Consider the following 23,308-nt stretch of genomic DNA (forward strand, 5'->3'; position numbering starts at 1 on the left):
CTGAGGAAGAACTAGTTAATGTAAGACAAATATTAACCTGGTCTGGAACACAAAGATAACAAAAAAAAAAAAAACACACACACAAAAACTATAAATAAACAAAACAGCATAAATGATTGCAGCAAGATAAAAACTTACAGAGATAATAATTTCTTGACTGCGATGTGTTTCACTGTGTTCATGTTGAACATAGAGTGAAAACACAAATCAAATCTTCCCAACAGAGTCATCCCACCCTTAAAGGAAAAGGTTGTTCCCTCACAATGTCTTAACCTTTGTGACGCCACACCAAAGCTCACACCCTCATCTGGGAAGAGTCGCACACATCATTCTGCTACCGGCAGTGGACTTTGTCTTCTTCCTTCATGATGAAGCTTTGGGTTAACGCTGAAATATGAACTGACGCCGTATTGCTGCCACTAGACTACTGTAGATAAAACGGTTGGAGAGCACCAAGATTCAGCAGGCGAACAGGAAAGGTAGGAAGTCTTCTGTTACATGTCAGCATTAAACGAAGTCTTTTTTTGTCTTTATAGAGTTAAGGATTATTGAACATATCATTTTGTTTTATAATATGCTGACATGAGGAGTAACATTTTGTAAAGTTAAAGAGGAAGATATTCTTCGAACATCCCAGTGTAGCGTATAGTATTTTTTTATTATATAAAGTAGTGGATACCTCTAGTTGAAAGGCCCACCAAACAGATAACATTGTTTGGTTGATCATTACACTTATTAACCAGGTTATAATGAACAAAAGACCTTTAATTTAAATTCTGGGTTATAAGTTGTATTTTTCAGTCCAAAATGAACAAAGTGGGATATTTTCAGACTGAATTCTGTGTTACATAATCAAGCACACCTCTTGGATTGATCGATTTATGGATTTATTTCAGTGTGCTTTTCAGTCAGCACACACCTTTAATTTTTATGCTCTGGTTTCCATGTTGTTTATGATCCATCAGGTGTCTAAGGACAGGATGTTCAGGAACCACAGCCCATATGGGTCTGAGACCAGCAGCTTCTTTTCCGTTCAGTCCAAGTAGGTCATATATTCATATTATCTTTTTCATATAATTTTTTTTCCCACTCAGCTCCAGTGTCCTATTGTTTCTCTTTTACACAGTGGTTTTTCCACCATGGATGAATCTGCTTCTCAAATATCAAACATCTCAAGACCAAGCGCAAAGGCTGTTTACTGTAGGTGACAAATCAATCAGCAGGTGATCACACCTATTTATTGATCAATAATCGTTCATGGTTGTGTTTTTTATTGATTAACAGTGCAGAGGCTCCGGTACGCACATTCAGTCAACAAGATGTTGGAAACAATAGAGCACAGAGTGGAGGTATTATAACGTCTCCGTATGCAACTCAGAGTCTTGTAAAGCCTTAAAGATTCATTAATGGTTTATCTGTTGCAGCATTTATTTACTTGTGACCTAAATGGGAGGGATTTGAAAAACATCGCAGATTGTGTGGAGCGTCTGAAGGTTCTGGATCATACGGGTCGCATTTGGGGTCAGGAAATGTCGCTGGAGGTTCATGGTTCAAATCTGCTGCTAAAAGACTTTGAAACAAAGGTAAACTTCTGCCACCGTCCTTAGGAACGTAGGGTCGAATGATGGGGATCGGGTATATGATAAAAAGCAGAGGGCAATGAAACCTACTCTACTTCAGTCACACTACACACAACCTCATGTTTGGGTTTTCTTTTGCAAAATATCTAGCGGAGCTTCCTGCTTTGTAAAAAAATCCTTTAAAAATGTGGACTTTATGTTGTGTTTTGTGCATATATAGATGTGATGGACCGTTAATCAAAACCTATGTATCCTTGATCATCATATAATGAGCATCTTGTGGTAAAGTTTATAAATTAAGTCATTAATATTTAACTGTGATTAGGAGGAGGTAGAAAGATAGGTAGATAGATTTAGTAAAACCTCGTAGTCCAAATCTCATAAAAAAAAGAGGACAATAAAAAAGTATATGAAAAGAAAAAAGGAAAATACATAATACGTTAGGAGGAAATCATACCAATGTTTCCCATTTACAGATAATAAATGCATATCTCACTTCATTACATCTAATGTTAGTCAATGGGAGGATAATCATATTATTAGACAAATTATAGATTAGATTCCTTAAAACAGCCATCAAAGAGCCGACATTAGCAGATTTAAACAGTTCATAAACAGTTCATAAACAGTTCTTTAACAAACGTCTTAATGCATCATTATAAGCCGCCTTCAACTGTGTTTAAAATGTCCCTGTTTTTAACAAGATGTATGCACATACTGTATTTTTAAAAAACATACTTATTGCTACAGTATTTACTATAGAGCAATGTGTCATGTACAGAAAAATCATACAAACAAATCAAATATTAAAACAGCCGATTATAAAAAATGAAATAATACATTTTCTTCAACGCTATTTTGTGATTCTTACCATTCAAACATGAGTTTATTGTGAAATTTCAGGAGGAGCTGGAGACCTTCTCTCTCAGTGAAGTGAAGGAGATTAATTCCTCTCTGGATTCTGAGGCCTTTGACTCTCTGCTCATCGTGTCCGTCCAGAACAGGAGAAAACCAGCCACCTCTGTCCTCCTGTTTCAGTGTGAAGTTGTCAGGGTGAGAATACAGCTTTGGAAGAAGGCCTTTCTAGTGAGTGAGAAAGAAAGAGGAGAGATCTAAACATTTTCTGCTGTTTCCAGGCTGATTATGTTGAAAAGGATCTGAGACGAGCTCTGTTAGAGAAAAGTGAGAGTTCACGCCTCAGGTAAGGTAAAGTGCATAGTGACCAAGCATGTGCATGGGCTTATGTACTTTGCGTACTCATTATGCTTTTTGCTCTGTGTTTAAGCAGCAATGGACATTTTGCGGGAGAACATGAAAGAGTGAGACGGACTGATCACTCTGTGCCGCCGTTGACTTCACCTGACAACGGTGAGACCAGAGCTTAGCAGAAGAATATCCCTGTTAAAAAACAACAGCGTTTCTGTGTAAAATGGTTTAATATTCAATAATTAGAAAATAAATCAGATTAACCAACAAGATCTAACAAAAGGAACGCATCTCTAATAACAGAAATTACAATTAATTTCAGTTTGAATTAACTTGCGTTTTATCCCAATAGTGACTGCCTTAATTTATGTCATTTTAAAATTTAATCACTCAAACAACCTAGTTATCGTGCCCTTTCTGACTTCAACAAAATATAAGGTGTGCATCTATGTTCAGCAAATTTGCTCTGATAATCTTACATAAAATTCAGTGTAATAAAATTGCCCCAAAGTCACCTAATTAGTAAAGAATATCAGTGGAAATAAAGCTCTTCAGTGAGAGCCTCACAGCTCCATGGACATACCATCCCTACTGTGTAACATGGAGGTGGTAGTATCATGCTGTGGGAGGGCCTTGTTTAGCAGTAGTAAAGAGGCTCTTACTAGGTGAAGATGATAATATCTAATTGAGAGGTGTCGCTATTTTTAGTCATTGTATGCTTTAGTAAATATAGAACAGAATAGTATACAATAGCATAGAATAGAATAGAAAGAGGATTTATTGTCACACAGTGGAGGAATTTATGATGTATCAGCAGCAATTTAGGGAAATGTTAGGTTCCAACAGGAGAATAGATACTCTACAGTTATTAATGATAGCATACTTAGATTGAATGAGCTGTGGTAAAGGGTTTGATGTTTTGAAAGGGTACATTTTTAATAATATGTAAAAAAAAGACCACCTACAAACATAAAAAACAAAAACAAAATAAAATTGGAAGCAGCGAAGGTTATAATATCTAACAGCAGCTGGCAGGACGGATCTGTGATGATGCTCCTTAGTGTATTTGAGGTGTACTGTACTATAGTATAGTAAACAATACTATATTGGTCATCCAGATGTGTTCAGATCTATTTCAATGTTGCTGCTTCTTCATCTAGGCGAGGATGATTATTCTGAGCCTGAACTGAATCTGCATCGTTACCGGGAGGAAGAGGATTTCCCGACACCCCTGCCTACCACTCCATTACCTCCACCTCGGCCATACACAGAACTGGACAGGGATGTGGTGAGTTTCCTCCATATAAGACGCTTTCTTCTTTAATGGCTCATTATAAAATCTGAGAATAAACAAGGCAAATCAGAATCTAAAGGTTTTCTTTCTCTTTTATTTCAGGACATTTTAAATCACATCATAAATGACATTGAGATCTTCATGGGAAGAATAGCAGCTGCTGAGGCCAAAAATGGAAAGAAAAAGAAGAAAAAGAAAAAAGGGAAAGGTAGGTTATTATAAAACCTTTCAGTAAATCAGAACATGTGCTTATCCACGTAACACTGTATGTCCTCTGATCTATTTAGGAGTAGATGGGATACTGCCTGATGAAGAATTTATAGACTGCCTCCATAAAATCAAATGCGGCTTCAACCTTCTGGTTTGTGTCATTATTTACATGTAGCTGTTATCTCTGATGTGCAATATCTTCACACTCTGATGAACACTTACGTTACGTCTGACAGGGGCAGCTCGATGGAAAGATAAATAATCCTGGCGCTCCAGAGTTCGTCCACTCCTTGTTCTCAGCATTAGCATTCGTGAGTGTCTCCATGTTTTTCTAATTTCTAATTGTTTCTCACTGATCTGAACATTTTAAAATTATGTTTAGGAGGATTATTAGTTATTACAACATGGGCTGCAAGTTTTCAGATTTTTCTTTTTAAGGCTTTTTAAAAGACTCCTTTTTTGTTCATTTTACAACACAGGCCATGTACTGTGCTCTTGTTCAAATTTTTACTCTTTTTTTTTGTTGTTAATTAGTTGTTTTGTCACAAAATTTTACTTTATATCAGAAAAAGATAACTCACATAAATACAAAACTTTTATCACAGTAAAACAATTATGTAACTGGCTGCCCTCTAACTCTACGTATGGCCTAAAAAAATGATCAGCAATAACAGGAAATTAGTTTTTTATTTTGCTGTTAGAGAATTTGGATCCAATTTTTGTTGAAAAACTTTTCATTTAAAAGAGATTTTAGGAAAAGCTGCGGGTACAGGGTCATGCTGAAGCCCCTTGCTTACTTTTCGGTCTGGACTGTCAGAGAGCCTTTAAAGAACCCTCATTTGCGTCATTTAGAGGCCACTATCAGGTGTGTTATAGATAGTTATCCTGCTCCAAAACCAAGAAACTTGGGTTTAAAATCACCAATGATGCCTGATGCTTCCAGCAATCATTGCAAACCATCAAGGTCCTGATTTTCAAGCAGCCCAGAGCATTACACTAACACTGTTTAGAAATGTCTTTGTAACTTTGAACTGATGGGTGTCAATGACTTTCTGGTTGCTTAAAATCGCTTAGCCTGCTTTAAGCTGAAAGACTGCTTCTATTTAATTGGTTTCTAGATTCTGTAGATTTGGTAGCAGCTAATGAAGTCTGTAAATTTTAATTCTTAACTGAGTTACAGCTTTATTTAAAAAAAAAAGAGTACTATTTTGAAACAATCCACTATATTGGAATGGATTGTTTCCTCTCCCCAATTAAAAAAAAAACCTTTTTATATATATAAATTGAAGTATTTAATCAGACTATCTCTGTCTGACATTACAACTTCTTTTATGATCTAAAAGATCAGATTTGTTTTACCTTCTCATACCATTTTGCCCCTGCTCCAACAACATGTATTCCTTATAGATTTAGCAAAAAGGGTGACTTTTAATCTGCAATGTTCATCTTGTTTCTTTCCTGTTTTAGTTTGGTAGAAAGTAAAAATCTGATTAAACAAGAAACTAATTTTCAGATAGTATGGTATAAAAGGATGTCTGAAGCATCCAAAATGCAGCCCAGGATGATGGTGGCTTGTGACCAAAATTAAACAAATGTCAACATTTTCCTCCAGTCAGCAGCCCAGCGTTTATGCAGATAGACGTTTGCTTTCAGGGTGAAATTTAACCTGATGCAGACATATTAGATTATTCAGAAAATCTAAAATACAAGTCATTCCGTAAAAGTAAAAAAAAAAAAAAAAATCCACTGGACTTAGTTTCCAAGATTTGAAGATATTTCGCCACCTCTCCAGGAAGCTTTCTCAATTCAACTGTTTGGATCCGCAGTGAGTTGAGTCTTTATATAGACAAGGCCTTGTATTGCTTGGAAACATGCAAATGGTAACCGATGAGTGGGTTGTTTGCTTCCATTCTGAAACCTGTCTATGATATTCAGATATTACAGGCTAACAATGGAAGCAAACCAGCCACTCATCGGTTACCATTTGCATATTTCCAAGCAAATCAAGGCCTTGTCTATTTAAGACTCACTATTCAATACTCCACGGATGCCTGCAGAACCATGACCCATTGGTAAAATCAGTCCATTTTCTTTTTTCTTCAGGTTTGCTCTCACTGCTCTGAATTACTGCCTCCATCCATTGTGGCCCCGCTGTTCACTCCTCAGTGTATCCGTCTCCTGAGTGAAGAGGCCTCCCAAGAGGAGGACCAGCTGTGGCAGTCTCTGGGAGACTGCTGGAATATTCCCAGGTTCCTATTAAACCTGTCACCCTTTTTCCTATGACCCTTTCATTTGAAAGACATGACACCATGAGGAATAGCGCTCTTACATTACTCTTCACGCAGTGCACACTGTAGCATTTAGAGAGGAAGTCTTGCAGTTCCTGTATGCTTCATGATTAAAGCAAATAGTTGTCAACAATTCAGAATCAGTTAACCTTTTACCAGAATACTGCAGCATTCATCCAATATCCTGTAAGAAGAACTTCAAACAAGAAACGAAACCTCAATGCCACAGAAATGATAAAGCGTCAGATGAAGCTACTATGATGAGAAACAGCAGAGAGAACATAAAGTCAGAGGTTTAACAAGCAAATAGCACAGAAATCATCGTCATTTAACATGTTTTACCAAAACAACAGCATTTATTGAAAGATGTGAAAGAGTAAGACAGCAGCTTTAGGATGCATTACTTTCATCTCCGCCTTATGACATCATGACTCATCAGGTGATCTGTTCCTCGTGGTTTTACTAGTACCAAGTGGCCAGAGGAGGATGAGGACATTCCTACCTACATCCTGAAGTTTTATGATGGCTGGCAGCCCCCTGAGGTGAATGCAGAGGCTCCACCAAGAGAGCTGGATAGCAGACAGGAGAGTCCACGGCCTTCAGCAGGCTTTGAACCTTTACAGTCAGAGGGGCACAGCAGACAAGAGCCGGTTAGGTGTATTTTTTAATCAGAGATTATTTTTGATCTGATGAACAAAAGTGACATTTTTCTTTGAATATTTTCATTTTCTGTATAGACTTATGCCAAGTGGAAACGACCTGAACGACAAAAATCACAGTAAGTGCATAGATTAGATGGTACAAAGCTTTAAATCTCACAGTTCTAAGCGGTTTCCTTCTTTCTGTGTCTTTCAGGCCTGTCCATGCAAAAAAAAATGAAATGCGAGTTAAGTATGACTTCACGTCGAGAAACCACAGAGAGCTCACCATCACTAAAGGAGAAATAGTTGAGGTGAATTTTTCTATTTCTATTACTCTAAAAAAAAAAAATAAAAAAATTTCATAAAGAGAACAAATAATCCTCGATTGTCCCATTTGGCTCTCTGCATCTGCAGCTCCTGGACAAGTCAAAGCAGTGGTGGAAAGTGAGGAACAACAGAGGGGAGGAAGGTTACGTACCAAACAACGTCCTGGAAGATGTTGACAGTCCGTCATATGAGGTAGTCAACGCTCAGAAACCATGAAATGATGGTAAAAGAAACGAACCGCTCACAAAGAAAACAAATCAGGACATGTTATTTTTGTATTTTCATTTAGGACTTTCCAGCATCTCCTGTCCTGACGAGGAGATCTAATCCAGCAGAGGTGAAAGCCTGGCTTGAACACATGGAATTTAACAAAATGTAAGTGACAGTTAATTCTAGTAACTATAGGTACAGTAATGATGATCTAGGCCTGAGTAGAAGTTGTCATTAATTGACATGTTTTCCTATCAGTAGAGAAGCTATTTATGGCCCTTATAATACAAAGCAGGGGTCATTGGTGGATTTTTTTAAATATTAAACTAAGCTTTTGTTTTAAATATTTTTCAAATTAGTTTATCACCATATATAATAGTGAAATATCTCAGCTAACATATGAAGAAGGTTAATGACATATAGGGTTTCCTACAGAGTCCAAAACTAAACGTGCAACAGATTTATTGAAATCCAATCTTTGCTCTGCATGCTGTTTTTTCTAGAACTCCAAACAGCAGCTGTAGTTTTAGATACCCAACAAGTGGAGCTTCTTTTAGGAGTTTAACAAATACAATATTTATTCATCTTCTATCCTACAACTTTAACTGGAAATTTGAGTAATAACTCAAAAAAGCAAAATGTGAAATTGGTTTGGGGTCCTTGCAATTATAAACAGCTTGACATTTTATGTGGTAGTAAATATATTTCAACATTTAAAGTTCATGTGTTGTGTATTTTAATTCAGATCCTTAAATAAATCATCTGTAGATGCAGTTACAGCTGCAGCTCTTGGCCTGTCTCTACCAGCTTCTCTTATTTAAACTCTCTTATGTCTGGTCTTTTAGCCTCCTGACACATGACGATGAATATCTCTTTTCTTTAACAAGTTACTGGCTCCAGTTTAAAAACAAGAAGCCAATGGCAGGGTATTCCCACCTCAGTAATTTATGGTGCAGATAGTTTGGTTAGATGCATTTTTATATCTGTTGTCAGATTTTTGCCTCGTATGGCCAGAGCACCCTCCTCTAAACGTTGCTGAGCCCAAAAATGGCAAACTCCAAAAGCGACTTTAGATGCAGCTCTTAGCCTTTTCAGCCCAGTTGGTGGTGGAAACATGACAAAATAGGAAGAAAAAAAATGGCTGGAGAGTGATTGAGCGCTTAGCAAGGAACATTTTATTTGCTCTACTTAAAGGTATAGTAGAGGATTTTTGCAAACTCTACAAAAATGCACATGGACAACCCTGTAACCGCTCCCGAGAGGGAACGCCTATTAAACACATGCGAGAGCATGAACAAGCCCATTTCTGCTGGTGGACGCTCTGTTTAAAAGTTGCTGTTCTGTGTCCAAACGTCCGTCCTAACCACTAAATCCCTCAATCACTATATGGAGCGGTAGGGTCGGGAATTGATACGATTTTCACGATTCAGATTCCCTCATCGATTCTGTGAAACGATTTGATTCCTTATCGATTCTCTTTTCGATTCTATGAAACAATGAACTTGGTAAGTGCACGTTGACATTCGTCTACCTTGGCCTGGGACATTCTATTTCTGCCTGCCTCGGCGAAAACAGAAGGCAGTGAACGGGAGCTGCCGGCCTCTGATCCAGCCAGGCTTCAGTCATCTAAATCTAATGGAGAAGGCATTCGTTTAATGAAAAAGCATTACTGTACAATTTGGGGAAATAAAGTCTTCTCCCCCTGATTTAAAAAAACGAGCGTCACCTTTCTCTCGCTCCCTAAACTGCAACTTTGTAGTATATTTAATAACCCCAAAGAGAGGTAGGAAATTGGTTTATTTCCAGAAATGGCATATGATTTACTAGGAACCACATTAAGCACAGCCAGTGATATAAAACTAGCTACTTACAAAAAGATTTGACTTTCATGCAGGTCGTAACTTTAGCTTCAGTCCGGAAGCATCAAAAACACGGCATTCGTTAATATGTATGCCATGTTGTGTGCGCAGGTGTTTCTGAGTGTTGGATGTATTTCCTCCCATGGATGTAATTGCCACTTTACATACAAACTTTCGATTGTTTTACCCGATGGGACACCATTTTTTTATTTTACTTTTCTAGACCTACACCTGGTCACGTCGTACTTGCGTACTGAATGCCGTGTTCGTAACTTGCTTAAAAATCGTGACGTAAGTGCTAGGCTCTGGTGCTGCCTGGAAACGTTAAGAGAACCATTAAGCGAGCTGCCCAACCGTGCTATGGAATTACAACACATGGAACCGGTTTTAGATTTGCATCCCTATAGAGCGGGGTCTATATAGTGGACTTTATAGTGAACTCATTTAACTGACCGTTCGGACAGATGATCACTGCTCTTTAATCCCTTTGGGCCACGTTACTCCTCCACTCTGCGGTGCCTGCAGCATCTTTGTTATTAGTTGTCTCTGTCAGGTAGCGGCAGCCTATGGTGACAGCAAATACCATAATGCTTTGCGAGGAGAGCTGTACATGCAAAGCATTTCGGCATTCCTTTTGAGGCCTTTCTTTTCTTCTCATATACTTCATAGACACTTTATCTCTCACGAACATCTGCAATTTTCAAAGAACCATGTTGAAAAAGGTGAGCTTCTATGACTGTCTGAAACCGTAGCTCACCACAGATATACGTATGCCTGAAAGTCCGCATATGCAGAAAAACATAGCTAACTAGGAATGAGCACGTAGGATGGCAATACGTAAACATATCACTAGAGTGATTCACAATTAGGAGGACCACTTGTTTAGATGATCAACACAGAAAAAGAAAATGCTCCACTACACCTTTAAAGAGCTCTGGGAGTCATACAAGCCAAGTAAAGTTTCTGCAGTAATAAACCAGCTCCTCATCAAGGTTATGCTTTGGTTCTGTTACACATTAACTAACTTGAAGGTTGCTTTTATGGTAGCACTGTGCGCTGCCTGGGCGTCCTGAGTGGCTCCATGCTGCTGGGGATGAGCAGAGAGGAGCTGAAGACTGTGTGTCCAGAGGAAGGAGGGCGAGTCTTCTTCCAATTACAGGCAGTCAGATCCACCCTGGCAGTAAGTTTTAGACATGCTAACTTTAGATTTTGCCCGTCATCTTCTTTATCACCAACAATAACCACCTCTCTTTTTTATCACCAGTGACGCAAGTTAAAGAATCCACCCAGCTGGTGAAGAAGAGGAAAACATTCTAGATACTGAAAGCAAATAAGAAGCAACTGGCTAGAATAAAGAAGCTTTCGTTCACATGTGAACACACTGCACTTTCTGAAAACAGTAATTTATCATATACTTTATGTTAAAAATGTCACATATATATGTCACTATTTTAAGTCACAATGTAATCTCTGTTATGTGTATGAAGTTATGAATCTTAACAATAAGCTGATAGGAAGCAAACCATCTGCTGCAAAATGATTTCTAAAGTCTACCTTGTTTTGTTTGTGATATTTACTGGGGCAAATATATTACTATAAATAAATTACTAATATATGTTAACTATAAATTAAAGTGAAATTCTGGCACAAGTATTGCTTCAACATGCTTTATTGTTATTATTCAGTTTCTGACAGATGAGCTTCATCAGTCTCAGATGCTCAAGCAATGATGAGGCTACGAATCAACAGGAGTCAGATTGAGCAGAACATGAACCAAACTGTTTAACAACTTACAAAACGATGACATGTAAGCAAAACACAATTTAGATAAAATAAAAGATCATTTCAAAAAAAGCAAGCAGAACGGAATCAAACTATGTTAAATTGTAAAAGTAAACAGTAAATCATAAAGAGTTGAATAAGAATATTAACTGTATGGTTTCTCTGAGACAATATAGAATGACATTGCTTTTCTTACTATTTACTGGGGAAATTATATTACTATAAATAAATTACTTAATATATATCACTATCAATTCTTCAAATATTGAGGAAACTATTTACAATTAATTTACTAATTAATTGTAAAGGTTTGGATATTGTATGGGTGAAGCAAATCAATGGCATTAGTAGTATTTCTAAAATTGGAAACCATTTGTGAGCTGATTCTCGAAAGATCAAAGAACAAACTGCTAAAAAAAAAAAAAATCAAGAGGCTAACAAATATCTGCATCAGATAATATCTGGGGAAAAACTCCCTGGCTAACGGTATGCATACTTAAAGGTGTGCTTTGGTGTCTATCTTGCTACTTTAAAAGAAAGAGGAGACGTCACGTATTTGCACAGAAACAGTAAGTCATTGAAACACAAAATGTATAATGGGGTATCATTTGCTGACAGTACTTAACAGGCAGAGCTAAAATACTGTTTCATTACTTAATATTAAAGACAAAATAAAAAATAACGAAAAATCTTAAGTTCTCCTTCACATCAAGAGTATTACAAAATGGTCATACTTCTATTTCAGCTATAAAAAAACATAAACTCTTAACAACCACAAAGTCCTCTGAGTTCGGTAGACAGCTTCAGCGCATCCTTCAACGGTTGGATTCGTACAAAACAAACACATAAACATCTGCATACTCTACAAATGTGTTCTGACCGATTCCTCTGCTGGTTAAACCTGAACCCCCAAAGTCTGATGAGAGGCAGGATAATGTGGAGTGACAAAAGGAAGGTGTGCTGTAAAAAAATGCAACCATTCCTGGTTTCATGGGGTTAGAAAACCCCCACTACGGAAACGTGCAACAGTCTTCCTTATATCCCTGCACCAGTTGCTCAATTCAACCATGCAGAGTTTGACTCAGGGCTGGATGTAAACAGGGTTTTTTCTGTCCTTGCATACGTCAGTCATGCCAGCATGCAGGAGAGAACTCGAGACCGAGATATAAAGCTTCTTCACGCTGTGACTCTGCAGGCTGGTTTCTGCTCCATCAGCAAGCCTGGTGTGGAGATTCCCACAGAGGATGGAAAGGAAAAAGAAAAAGACATGCACTGCTTCTAAGTAACGACGGAAAGGCACAGGGAAGGCTTTGTTTTCGTGCTTATGAAGAGTTTAGTGCATGCAAAGAACTAAACTGATGTGATCCAGCCCCAACAATGCCTGCAGTGAGCGTTCATCCACATTTGTTTGTGCTCTTTATTATCTCTGCTACATCAAAACTATAACAACAAATAAATGAATTCCTGGGAATATTTACGTTTGCTTTAAGGAATGTTTCTGAATCCAAGGAGATTCACTATAAAAATGCAATTTAGTAAATTATAGCTCTTAAACTACAGAAAATGTTGCACACAAGTAAAATCTATAACTTTAGATAAAGTTATTCTTCTTAAAAAAAAAAAAAAAAAATCAACATGTGTGAGAGAGTAAGAGAGAAGAAGCTTAAAGTTCTGAAAATGGGAAATTTAAAGTAATTGGACTGTTTTGAACCCAAACATGATTAAGGATTGATAGAATAAAAATGTTGGCAGCTCTGAAACCTTGGCTTTTTATTTGCTGCACAGCTACAGCAGCGCAGCAGACTTCTACAGTGGTGTGTAAAGGCCAGCAGATTTTTCTCTCGCATCATCTTATCAGTGGCATGCTGAGTGGGCTGCAGAGTGGAGGGGAGGTGGGGATTTTAGCGCCCTCCTGAGACGGGGCCCATGGTCAGCGTGTCCTCCTCGTCGATGGCGTCCAGCTCATCGGTCCGCACGGCATGGGTGATCAGGTGAAGCTCCTCGGTGAGGGTCTCGAAGCGATAGGCTACGCGGATATCGGGAACGTTGGTGCGGCGGATGTCGTTGCTCTCAGGACCTTCTTTATAGTAACTGGGGCCAAGCCAGTAGCTCTTAATCTGTAGATGAAAGAAACAACGATTGGAAATGTTTGGAGAGTAGCCGGATTAGTAACAGGACCGTTTTTGGCTCATCTGCCCACATGACCTTCCTAATTTGCTGTGTCGCTGGCATTGCTTATTGCAAACTGCAGACAGAACGCTCTACCTCTCGAGACACTCAAAGTTTGGACTATTCTTTTTTCCGGTAGTTTCTTTCTAACCCTGTCTACCTTGCCTCCATGATGCTGCTTGCCTACTAATATTCCGTAACAAACCTTCTAGGTCTCAATGCAGCAGCTGAGGTGGACTTAAACAGTAGTGTTTCGCCAATGTCATTTTTTGGCCCCGATACAGATACCCGATACCTGGCTGTTCAGTATCTGCAGATACCGATACCACACCGATACCATCTGTTTGAATTGATGTGTGTGTATATATGAAGAACTGCATACTACTTGGATGTAAAATAATTGCCATCACGGCTTTGTCAAGCTGCTGCCTACCTTTGTGAAGCAGGAAAAAGGCTAATATGAAGTGCATCCAGGGGTGACAATAGTTAAATTGACTTTTGGCTCTCAAAATAGTATCGGTGCCCTATTTATTGGAACTTGCCGATTAAAATCTATGCTGTGTTGGAGCCCTACATTAACTTTGGGCTCTTCATAAAGGACAGTTTCCAGTCTTTGCCATATTTAGATTTACTATTCATGGAACTGCTAAAGCATTGGGGCCTCAGATGTACAGCTATTCTCTCTGGAGTCTACAGGAATGGGCTAAATAACACAAAAAAGTAGTCTTTTATCAAGAATATTTATATTTCATATATGGAAAAATTAAAATGTTGCACCTATTTTAATCTGACAATGTCTGTCTCTTTTTGTATAGGGAATATTTGGAGGCTTCAATTGATAGTTTAGAGAGGAAAGGACAGAATATTGAATGCTGCATTATAGAAACACCAATAAAGGCCCTATGGGATGGCTACACTTAGATGAATAAAATTTATACTTCCCAAATCCAAAAAAAAAACCACACTTATTGATAAAAAAAAATACAAATAGGAAAGCGAAAACCTACAGAAACAGGATACACAGAAACACTGGCTGCAGCTGTGTATTGATCAGACTCATTTACTTTAGTTCCCATACCCAAAAGGTAAACATTCCCACGACCAGAATTTCTTGTCTACAGTCATGCAGATGTGTTTCTGCTGGTTAAATCAAGAGGGATGGGAAGCTGTTGGACATTTTCAAACACACTTTTAACAGTTCCTATCTTTCCTACCTCGTCGTAAACGAGTAAACAAGATATCACAGCTGATATCCTCCCCTACACTACGACAATGAGCACCGTTCAGTTTGGGATGCAAAAACAAACATAAGTATAAAATATTTTGTTTTATCCAAGAATGAAAGTTACACTACAGATTTCATGCCTTTGTGGATCTAACACATGGTTTGAACCAATTCATTCTCTCGACAGATATGAGCAGAAAGAGACCAAACTTAGCTCCCCTTTTTGTATCAAAAGTGGCTTATGTTTTTCTGAATGATTTTTTTCATAATAATAAAGTCCTGATGTGAATGTGCGGTCTAAAAATGATCTACACAGGACAGGAAAGCAAGCTTTCTTTCCCATACAGTCGCTTTCAAAAGAGTTCATACCCCTTGAATTATTCCACATTTTCCCAGATAACAATCACAAACAAAAACATATTTTTTATGAAATTTAGTAGAAAGAAAACAACACAAGACTTTGTTTTTATAAATAAGAAACTGAAATGTGTATTCAGCCCCCCTGACTCAATAGTTTACGGTAAAAAGTTACTTTTTCAATGCTGCTATTGATTCCTGCCTGTCATTTTTTTACATTTCTGGCAGAAAAAAATAAGCTTGTTACAAAAGTGAACAAATAGGGAAGCTAAATAAAGAAGGTATGTATTCTTATGTCTCATTGTATAATTCAGCTACTGCTTGCATTTATTTATTAGCTCTACTTATTGTGCATATGACTGTATGCCAATCTATTTAGTCCTGTATTTGTTTTAATTATATCATATTGGGTCTTCCATACATGGATTATTTTCTTTACTGCAGCTGCAACTCCTCCAAACACCCTTAAAGATTGTAAATTCATTAATCATTGCTAACATTAAAGGAAAAAAGCTATACTATATCCTAGTGGTGGGGCACTATTAGAATGCCTAATCAAGTTAAACACAGGGTCTGTAATTAATTAATTGCAATTAATCGCATTTTAAAATCAAACTATATTAACAAAATAAACCACCTTTCCAATTCAAAACAATTTTTAAAAGCTATACTACACATACAGAGATATTTCCAAATATGCTTTTTATTGCCTCCTTTATCACAAGTATTGGTGAAAATAAACCAACTCACTCTGTGGGAAAATCCACTCATCAGGACACTATTTCTTGCCAGCTCACACATGTCACAGGAGCTCAGTTTCCACACTTGAGCTGCGATGCTGTATTCTTCCATCAGTGGCTCCTAGAGGGAAAATATTAAAATCCATATTATTGTCTATTTCACATCCAATAACCTGAAAGGGAAACAAGATATGTCATTATGGACATCTCAAATTAACTTTTTCATTTGGAATATCGATATTAACATTGCAGCTTTGAGTATTGACTGATATGATAGAAGGACGAATCAAACATACTTTTATTACTTATTTTTTAGTTTAAAATTTTGCAAGACTTGCTCAGGTAATATTAGAGTCAGCAACAATAAATATTAGAACAACTGACCCATTTATTATTAACCAAGGCTTACATAAACTTTAATCAGAAGCACATGGAAGCAGAGTGTTTTTTATCAGCCTGCTTATATTTGAGCCTTTAAGTGCAGGATATATTCTAATAAATGTTGGATCGGGACATTCGTAAGGTTCTCACTTTTGTGTGACTGGATTATTTGTGTGGACAAACAGACCTTAGTGAAGTGGAACTGAAGGGGATCATCGGTAGACAGAGAGATCATGAGGCCTCTGGACAGATACTCCATCAGAGGGTTGCGGTGGTAACTGAGGAACAGGCTGTTGTTGCTCAGAGGGGACATGGCAATGCCAACCTGAGCCAGGTAGTAGAGATACTGAAGCACAGGAGCCTAAAGCAGGAAATGAGACGAAGAGGGTAAAGCTAAAACAACTTTTACCTTCAATACAGCTGAAAAAAAGACAGATTTGTTGCCCCTATGAAGACTAAAGTGACACCTATGATTAGCTCATTAAAAAAAAATCAATGCAGCTATAACAGAATATAAAGCCAATCATTTTAATCTGTCCCCAAATCACAAATTAGCCTTTCCTTTAACTCTGAACAAGCAAAAAAATGGATGCTTGGATAAAAAAAAGACAAAAAAAAGGTATCTTTATCATTTATGATAAGTGTATCCTTCCTGTTAGGCACAAAAATATATATATATTTTTTTAAGTTTTAAGTTTAATTTTCAGTAAGCTTGCAAAGAAATTAATTAACAAATGAATAAAGTTAGCACCGAGGACATAATTTAACCAATTCTTATTCACATGCGATTAAAAAGAGCAGGTTTAAACTAACTTATACCCTTCTCAATGATCACTAGAACACCTTTATTGTTAATAAAGCCCCTTATATGATTGCTGCTACATGTTTCCTGTATTGTTTGTTTGTTGATTTATCAATGGCGATGAGGATGGAAGGCCCTCCTTGCCATTACCCTAATCTTTACAGTAGCTACTTACAATATCCCATGTATCACTCTAACACAAATGAAGGTTAGACTTAATGGTAACTTTAAATAAATGGTTGAGGCTCGCTGTGAGCCATTCTGACCTTTCTGAGCAGCAGTCCATGGGAAATGTTCTCTGACAACATGAAGCCTGACACCAGGTGGTGGATCGGGCCTGCTTCTCCACAGTGGGGTCGCAGAACAAAGGTATGAAAGCCTCGTCGTCTGTGTTACACAAAAAAGACTCCGATTTGAGAATCATTAGGTGTAAAAGAATGATAAAACTAAAGCATCTTGTTTGCTGGCGTATTTTGTACCGTCGCAGGTGGTTCAGCACAGTCATGTTGGCGTAGGTGTAGTAGAGGTAGTAGGAGTAGGGGGGGTTGTCCTCCTCTGTCCAGTCAGCAGGGAGGGGACTGTCCAAGTTAAAAATGTGGTGTTCGGGTTTAGACTCGTCGTCCACGCTGTCAAAGCCCACAACCTATCAGCACGCAAAAACATTGAGTCTTAGCCCTTAGGTGTGGTCCATGAGAATAGCTTATCAGGACACACTCACGTGTTCCAGGAAGAGATGCAGCTCTGGGTGGCTCCCAGGATCTATGGTGACTTCAAACAGAGGCATGAAGATGTTCTCCAGCATCTCCTGGAAGTTAGCCAGCTGCTTCTTGGTGTGGTACACGTCACTGAAAAACAGGTTTAACCAAAACTGTAATTTCACATTACGATTCTGTGTTTGATGAGTTCTTAAAAGAAAAAAACTATTTTGGAGACAAAAATAAGCAATATTAAGCATAACCAAATCCCAGATAGCTTCTCCCTTATTTTTCAAAGCTGATAAGTCATTCTAAATCATAGCTTTTTGGGACCGTTTTGTGCCAAAGGTAGTAATACTGTGAGTACGATGACTATATAATGTTGTGAAATAAAAAAAAAAAAAATTTTTTTTTTTTTTTGACAAAGTAGACCTTTCTAACAGAACTGTGTCCAATGGTACAATTAGTAGCAAAATAGAAAATTGTAAAGTGAGCACCATGTTTGACCCAGGATAAAACAATAAACAAATTTGACATTAATTTAAAGAGATACGGCTCAGATAAAAACACAGTTCATATCACAGTGACATCAGCCAGAACAGTATGTTAACAGCCAGACCAAAGAGGCAGCAGAAGTTTCTCTGGTAAGGAAACATTTTTTTTAAAAGGTCTCTTAGGAAGTGGTTATTAAACTAAATAGGTAACAGCTTCCTGTAAACGTCTTTCCCCGAGTCACGGAACAGCTTTAGCTTGACAGGACCTTTTAGGACCAAACAAATGTTGGGAGAAAACTAACACCAAAAACAAATATAGAGTTTCAATGGCAGCCATGTTACTGTAGTGCAGTTAAATAATAAATAAAACAGACAGCTTATATAAAAAAGCTGTAATCTTTAGCGTCTCTATTTGCTGTGGTTTGATGTTCAGAACAGCTGCACGGTTTAATAACAGAGACTATTCTGGTTTTGAGAACAGTTTTTGTCCGCACTGCCCTGACCTTCAAACAGTCTTGGTTTCCCACAGAGTGCTTTAACCCCCTGGGGGAGGATGAAGATTTTCTTGGTCTCTGACCCTGATCTCCAATAACTTCCTCTCCCTTATTGGAATAGTAATCACCCAAGTCTTTATATTACGAGCTCATCATTAAGCTGAAAATTAACTTGTTTTTTATTTGATGATAATTTTTGCTTTGATGTTACAGTATGCTACGTTCACACTGCATGCTTTAACATGCTGACATGCTTGACGTGCATACAAGTGCATCAAAAGGTCCTGCAGCAGGAGAAGCGCATCTTCACCTATCTGAGCAGCTGAAGCAGAGCCACAAGAGCTTCTGAGGCGCGTGACGCACTTCACAAGCAGCAGATGCTGGTGTTGGAAAAATTTAACTTTTGCTGCTCGACACGCTCCATGAACCAATCAGAGAAGCTGATCTGGGAGCTTGCAGGAAGACGAACACAGCAGTGTTCATGCCGAGAGCTATGATCACTCACCTGAAACAGTTAACGCCTAAATTAACTAAAATGTTTAAAACTTCCGGCAAAATATGCTCACTTTCATTATTCTGGTGCCTGCAGTTTGTACCATGTACCTAAAAAAATGCTAACATCTACTTCCAGTCAGCACTTATAATAGTGGAAACCCCCAGCTGCTGCTGGGAATTCCCAATGATAGCGCACTGCCAGTATGTGAGGGTCTGAGCGGCTCCGACAGCCAAATAATATATTAAGGCAAGATCGTAATCATGGGTTAGGGTTTTTACCCACTTATCGAAAACAAATATAGCAACGCTGCTCACTGCCATTGAACACAAGAGCAGAAGAGGCCTCAGGTGCATCTGGACAGACTTTGCTGGATGCGCTTCAGGACATCTTGAGGTGCGCCTGACCTTTATGTGCACAACTATACAGCATATAGTACAACCAAATGAAGCAACAGGTGCTTTTTGCTGCGTGGTGTAAACGTTGCATAAGGTTTACCGTTAAAAATGCAGTATCAGCCTCCTTTAATATCCTTTATCTGTGTTACAGTTTTCTCAAACTAAATTATTTTTTAAACTCAGAAAAAGTTTAAAGAATAATAAGTATAACCAATGTAAGAACAAACTGAACTCAAGGTTAAAAAACGTAATCTAGGACCCTCTGATTCAGTTTGTTACGGTTGCTTTACAGCTTCATCTTCTTAAAAGTCTGCCACTGTCTGTTTTTATTGAATTTTGAAGTTATTTAGTGAAAACAAAAGAGTGGAAGGTTCAATAGGGCTGAGTTTCAGCCTCCTCCTGCGTCCTGCGTCGTGTAGTATAACAGGGGGTAACGAGCGGCGATCAGCCTCTCATGACCACCTCCTGATCAGAAATCGTGAGGTCGGGAGAAAATAAAACATGTTCGAAATTCAGTCGGCCGTCGTGAGGTGCTTGCGAACAAATCCTGCTCTATAAGAAGAGCTACAAGGGTCTACAGGCTGATTTACCAGAAAGTTTGAGCTGTAGCTGCGTGCAACGATTGAAAATATAGCACAGTGTATGCTTTGGAAATATATATTACGTATTTTACGAGCTAAAAAAAGTTACATTTGCGATAAATAGTCCTTCAAAGTTGGTGAGAATCTAGTAATGATATACGTAGCACAACTTAGAACACATAAGGTTTAGAAATTTGGTTTCTAGAATTTTATGCGCGTTTATGAATCATTTCCATCTCCGCCTCAAAATAAAACAAATCTGGAGAAGCACTTACAACAGACGGGGCACCTGAATGAGCCAGCGCACATTATCAGAGTACACTCTATGCTTCACAGCCCACTCTGCCAGCCTGTCCCATTCGTCTCTGGAGCGTCCATAGATGGACAGTCGTAACTCAGAGTTCTGGTATTTACTCTCTTCCAAGTCATACATCACCTCCTGGGGGGAAAAAAAGTCAACAGGTTTAGATTTGTGTTCAGAAATTGTGTGGTAAGGCCTTACACCTAAATTACCTCCCACCTTAACTATATGTGCAAAGTATTTTCCTTCCACGTAGTTGTCTGTCTTGATGAAGATCTCTCTGAGGATAGACTCTCCAATCGGGTTGTATTTGGAGTTGAACTTATCAAACCGATGAAATGTGTTTCGATCCTGTTAAAGTAGAAAGTTTGAAAAGAACCCTCTTTATGAATGAGTTTTGTGTCTATTCTATTTTCCATAAAACTCTGACCACTCACCGCATGCATGTCCAGTGTGTCTACACTCAGATCGTACGCTGTCAGGTTCATGGTCTCAAAAACATCTCGCAGGGTCTGACCGCGTCCCCGCTCTACATGAACTATCTCGTCAGGGTATTTTTTCATGGCTTTCTTGATAAATCGCAGAAGATGCTTCTGGTTCATGCAGGATGATGCGTGTATGTGAGTATCCACCTGGAGACAAGATGAGAAAGAACGCACAATTCACAGCAGAAATTCAAAATATTTATATGTTAATGCACTATGAATAACAACTAGATCCAAATCATATATAAACAAAAATCCAGGATTTCGAAATTCCCCCCGGACATTTCTTTAATTATGAAAAGTAGGACATGTCCGGGAAAAGGAGGACGTCTGGTCACTCTGCCATTACAACAATTTGATGTTTCAGTGAGTGAGTGCTTGTTGCTATGATGCATCTTTGCTCAGCAACTTCGCTCATTGTAAACCAACCAATTAGCTAACAGCTCATCTAAATATTCATGAGCATTCCATAAAAGGAAGAAAACCTGTCGTTTCATTCTAGGGCTTTTAACCAGGCTTGCATTAGAGCTCATAGAACAGCAAATATGCCATTTTCAGCCCAACCAATGTTACACAACCTATTCAGAGACCTTAAGGACCAGCACCAAATACCCTAAATAATCATTCTATGACCCCTTTAATGAATAAAAAATAGGTGCCAGTTTTATATTTTTTTTAAAATCCATTTAAAAACAATACCACTGAAGTTGGAAATTATTTTTGCAACAGCAGCTCTTGCCTTTCGGATGTTGTAGAAATCTCTGTGAGGGACCCTCTTTTGAGCTGCCAGCTCCTTTAACTCATTCAGAAGGATGTGCATCTGAAATTTGGAGCTCAAGTACTGTAGACGGCGGTAGCAAAAAGATTTCCTGGAAACACAGGGAAGAAACGGGTTTTAATTTGAACTTAATAAAAACAAAAACTATAACTCTAGCTGTTGATTGATTGAAGTAAAACTTACACTGGACCATTGATAATGAGGGACATCATTACATTTGTGTCTGCCAAGTACTCCTTCAGGTCAGGATATGGCAAGTCCAGTTCTGTGCTTCTAAATAAACAAAGATACTTGTTGTATTTGTCATTTATTCACATTACATTCACTCCTAATTAACATTCATGATTTTCCCTCTCTTAGTCGATTCACTGCACATTTTACTTTCACAATCGCGCATACTTATGCAAGATTTGTGTGATCTTTATTCTGGTTTTGAAAACAGATTACAACATTATCTAATAATGCAAACTATTTGTTACTGATAAAAAATACATTAAGAAGTATTAGATTAGCTTGTCATAACAGTTGATAAATTATTTTAATTGTACAACTTTACATTATCTTCTTGATTAATGAAAGCGAGTAAAGTTAAAGGAAGTTTCTGCATAGAAAAATTTATTTATTTATTTAGAGTAAATTCTCACAGTTTTAGTGTTTTTATCTTAGTTCTTGAAACCATTTTTTGCTGTGAAAATCAGAAACCAAAGAATGATTTAACTGCCAATCTGTTTAATCAAAAAGCTAAATCAGAAGAAACACATAAATGACTATGTAATTAAAAAACAAATCAGTGAATATCTCTGGACATAAATGACTATATGCTTACTTATCCATGTTTGTTTTCTTGTTGAAGACATGTATGACCCCATCAACCATCTTACAACCGTATCCTGTGTCTGCTGGCATACTCTTGGGATCCTGATTTTCATATGGATGTGTCTCTGAAGCAGGTGGGTGAAAAGGGGCATCTAGGAGAAAAAAAGGTTTCAGATCTGAATGGTTATTTGGCTAAAAAAGGTACTTTGAAAAACAAAAAAACAACAGCTTGATAAATCCTCCAAAACTGAGTGTATTGGTAGAGACATCCTAACACAGTCTCTAGCATCCCCATACAATATGAAGATGATTTCAACAAGAAAGATGATTGCTTATAAATAGTTGGTGTTACTTCATGAGCAGAACTGATGAAACTTTTTGGATAACAGGGGAACCAGTAGAAGAGAAGTCCAGTCCCTCAAACATTAACACTATTATATTAATTTTACTAAGTTTTGCTGTCATCTTGATGAGCATACCTGCATCTACAGGGGTCTCTGGTACATCATCATAAACTCGCAGATCCAGAGAGTTTGTCCCAAGGTCCTGCAGGGCGTGAGCTGCGGTCTTACAAAAATTCTGCATGGAACGGTTGATGTATTTTTCCCGGATTAATAAAGCCTTCACCACACATTTGGCAGCATCTACCAAGTCAGTGAACGGCACCTGGAAACACATCAAACCAACAGACAAAAGCCTCTT

General features: G+C 38.0%; 2 protein-coding genes across 5 annotated transcripts in view; one reads left to right on the forward strand and one right to left on the reverse strand.

Moving 5' to 3' along the window:
• The first annotated feature begins 944 nt into the window (after positions 1-944).
• Positions 945-11,243, forward strand: LOC107085630 (epidermal growth factor receptor kinase substrate 8-like protein 3). The gene is made up of 19 exons (XM_015376076.1): positions 945-1,042; positions 1,127-1,200; positions 1,285-1,349; positions 1,425-1,583; positions 2,484-2,633; positions 2,717-2,781; positions 2,869-2,948; positions 3,947-4,074; positions 4,183-4,288; positions 4,368-4,441; positions 4,527-4,601; positions 6,394-6,539; positions 7,045-7,228; positions 7,316-7,356; positions 7,434-7,530; positions 7,634-7,738; positions 7,836-7,921; positions 10,663-10,795; positions 10,880-11,243. Exons 1-19 carry the CDS (start codon positions 945-947, stop codon positions 10,880-10,882), a joined length of 1,869 nt encoding a protein of 622 aa, XP_015231562.1. The 3' UTR covers positions 10,883-11,243.
• A 33-nt stretch (positions 11,244-11,276) lies between these two features.
• LOC107085648 (AMP deaminase 2-like) overlaps positions 11,277-23,308 on the reverse strand; it is a 37,497-nt gene continuing 25,465 nt past the window's right edge. For all 4 annotated transcript variants that reach the window (XM_015376113.1, XM_015376112.1, XM_015376111.1 and 1 more), the window contains 13 exons: positions 23,086-23,272; positions 22,617-22,758; positions 21,974-22,063; positions 21,752-21,881; positions 20,965-21,159; positions 20,747-20,878; positions 20,502-20,665; positions 17,790-17,916; positions 17,551-17,714; positions 17,338-17,458; positions 16,457-16,630; positions 15,899-16,009; positions 11,277-13,514 (listed from right to left, as the gene is read on the reverse strand). In XM_015376113.1, the coding sequence (XP_015231599.1) occupies positions 13,299-13,514; positions 15,899-16,009; positions 16,457-16,630; positions 17,338-17,458; positions 17,551-17,714; positions 17,790-17,916; positions 20,502-20,665; positions 20,747-20,878; positions 20,965-21,159; positions 21,752-21,881; positions 21,974-22,063; positions 22,617-22,758; positions 23,086-23,272 (1,953 nt within the window). In that variant the 3' untranslated portion in view covers positions 11,277-13,298. The remainder of the gene's footprint in view (positions 13,515-15,898; positions 16,010-16,456; positions 16,631-17,337; positions 17,459-17,550; positions 17,715-17,789; positions 17,917-20,501; positions 20,666-20,746; positions 20,879-20,964; positions 21,160-21,751; positions 21,882-21,973; positions 22,064-22,616; positions 22,759-23,085; positions 23,273-23,308) is intronic.

The sequence above is a fragment of the Cyprinodon variegatus genome, unplaced genomic scaffold (assembly GCF_000732505.1).
Source record: "Cyprinodon variegatus isolate N-32 unplaced genomic scaffold, C_variegatus-1.0 Scaffold129, whole genome shotgun sequence".
In the NCBI taxonomy this organism is placed as follows: Eukaryota; Metazoa; Chordata; class Actinopteri; order Cyprinodontiformes; family Cyprinodontidae; genus Cyprinodon; species Cyprinodon variegatus.

Excerpts from the sequence above, each read along its gene's own strand:
- LOC107085630 (XM_015376076.1), top strand. The coding sequence starts at position 945 with ATGTTGTTTATGATCCATCAGGTGTCTAAGGACAGGATGTTCAGGAAC. Across the intron at positions 6,540-7,044 it reads GACTGCTGGAATATTCCCAG|TACCAAGTGGCCAGAGGAGG; the intron begins GTTCCTATTAAA and ends TGGTTTTACTAG. Across the intron at positions 7,357-7,433 it reads CCTGAACGACAAAAATCACA|GCCTGTCCATGCAAAAAAAA; the intron begins GTAAGTGCATAG and ends TGTGTCTTTCAG.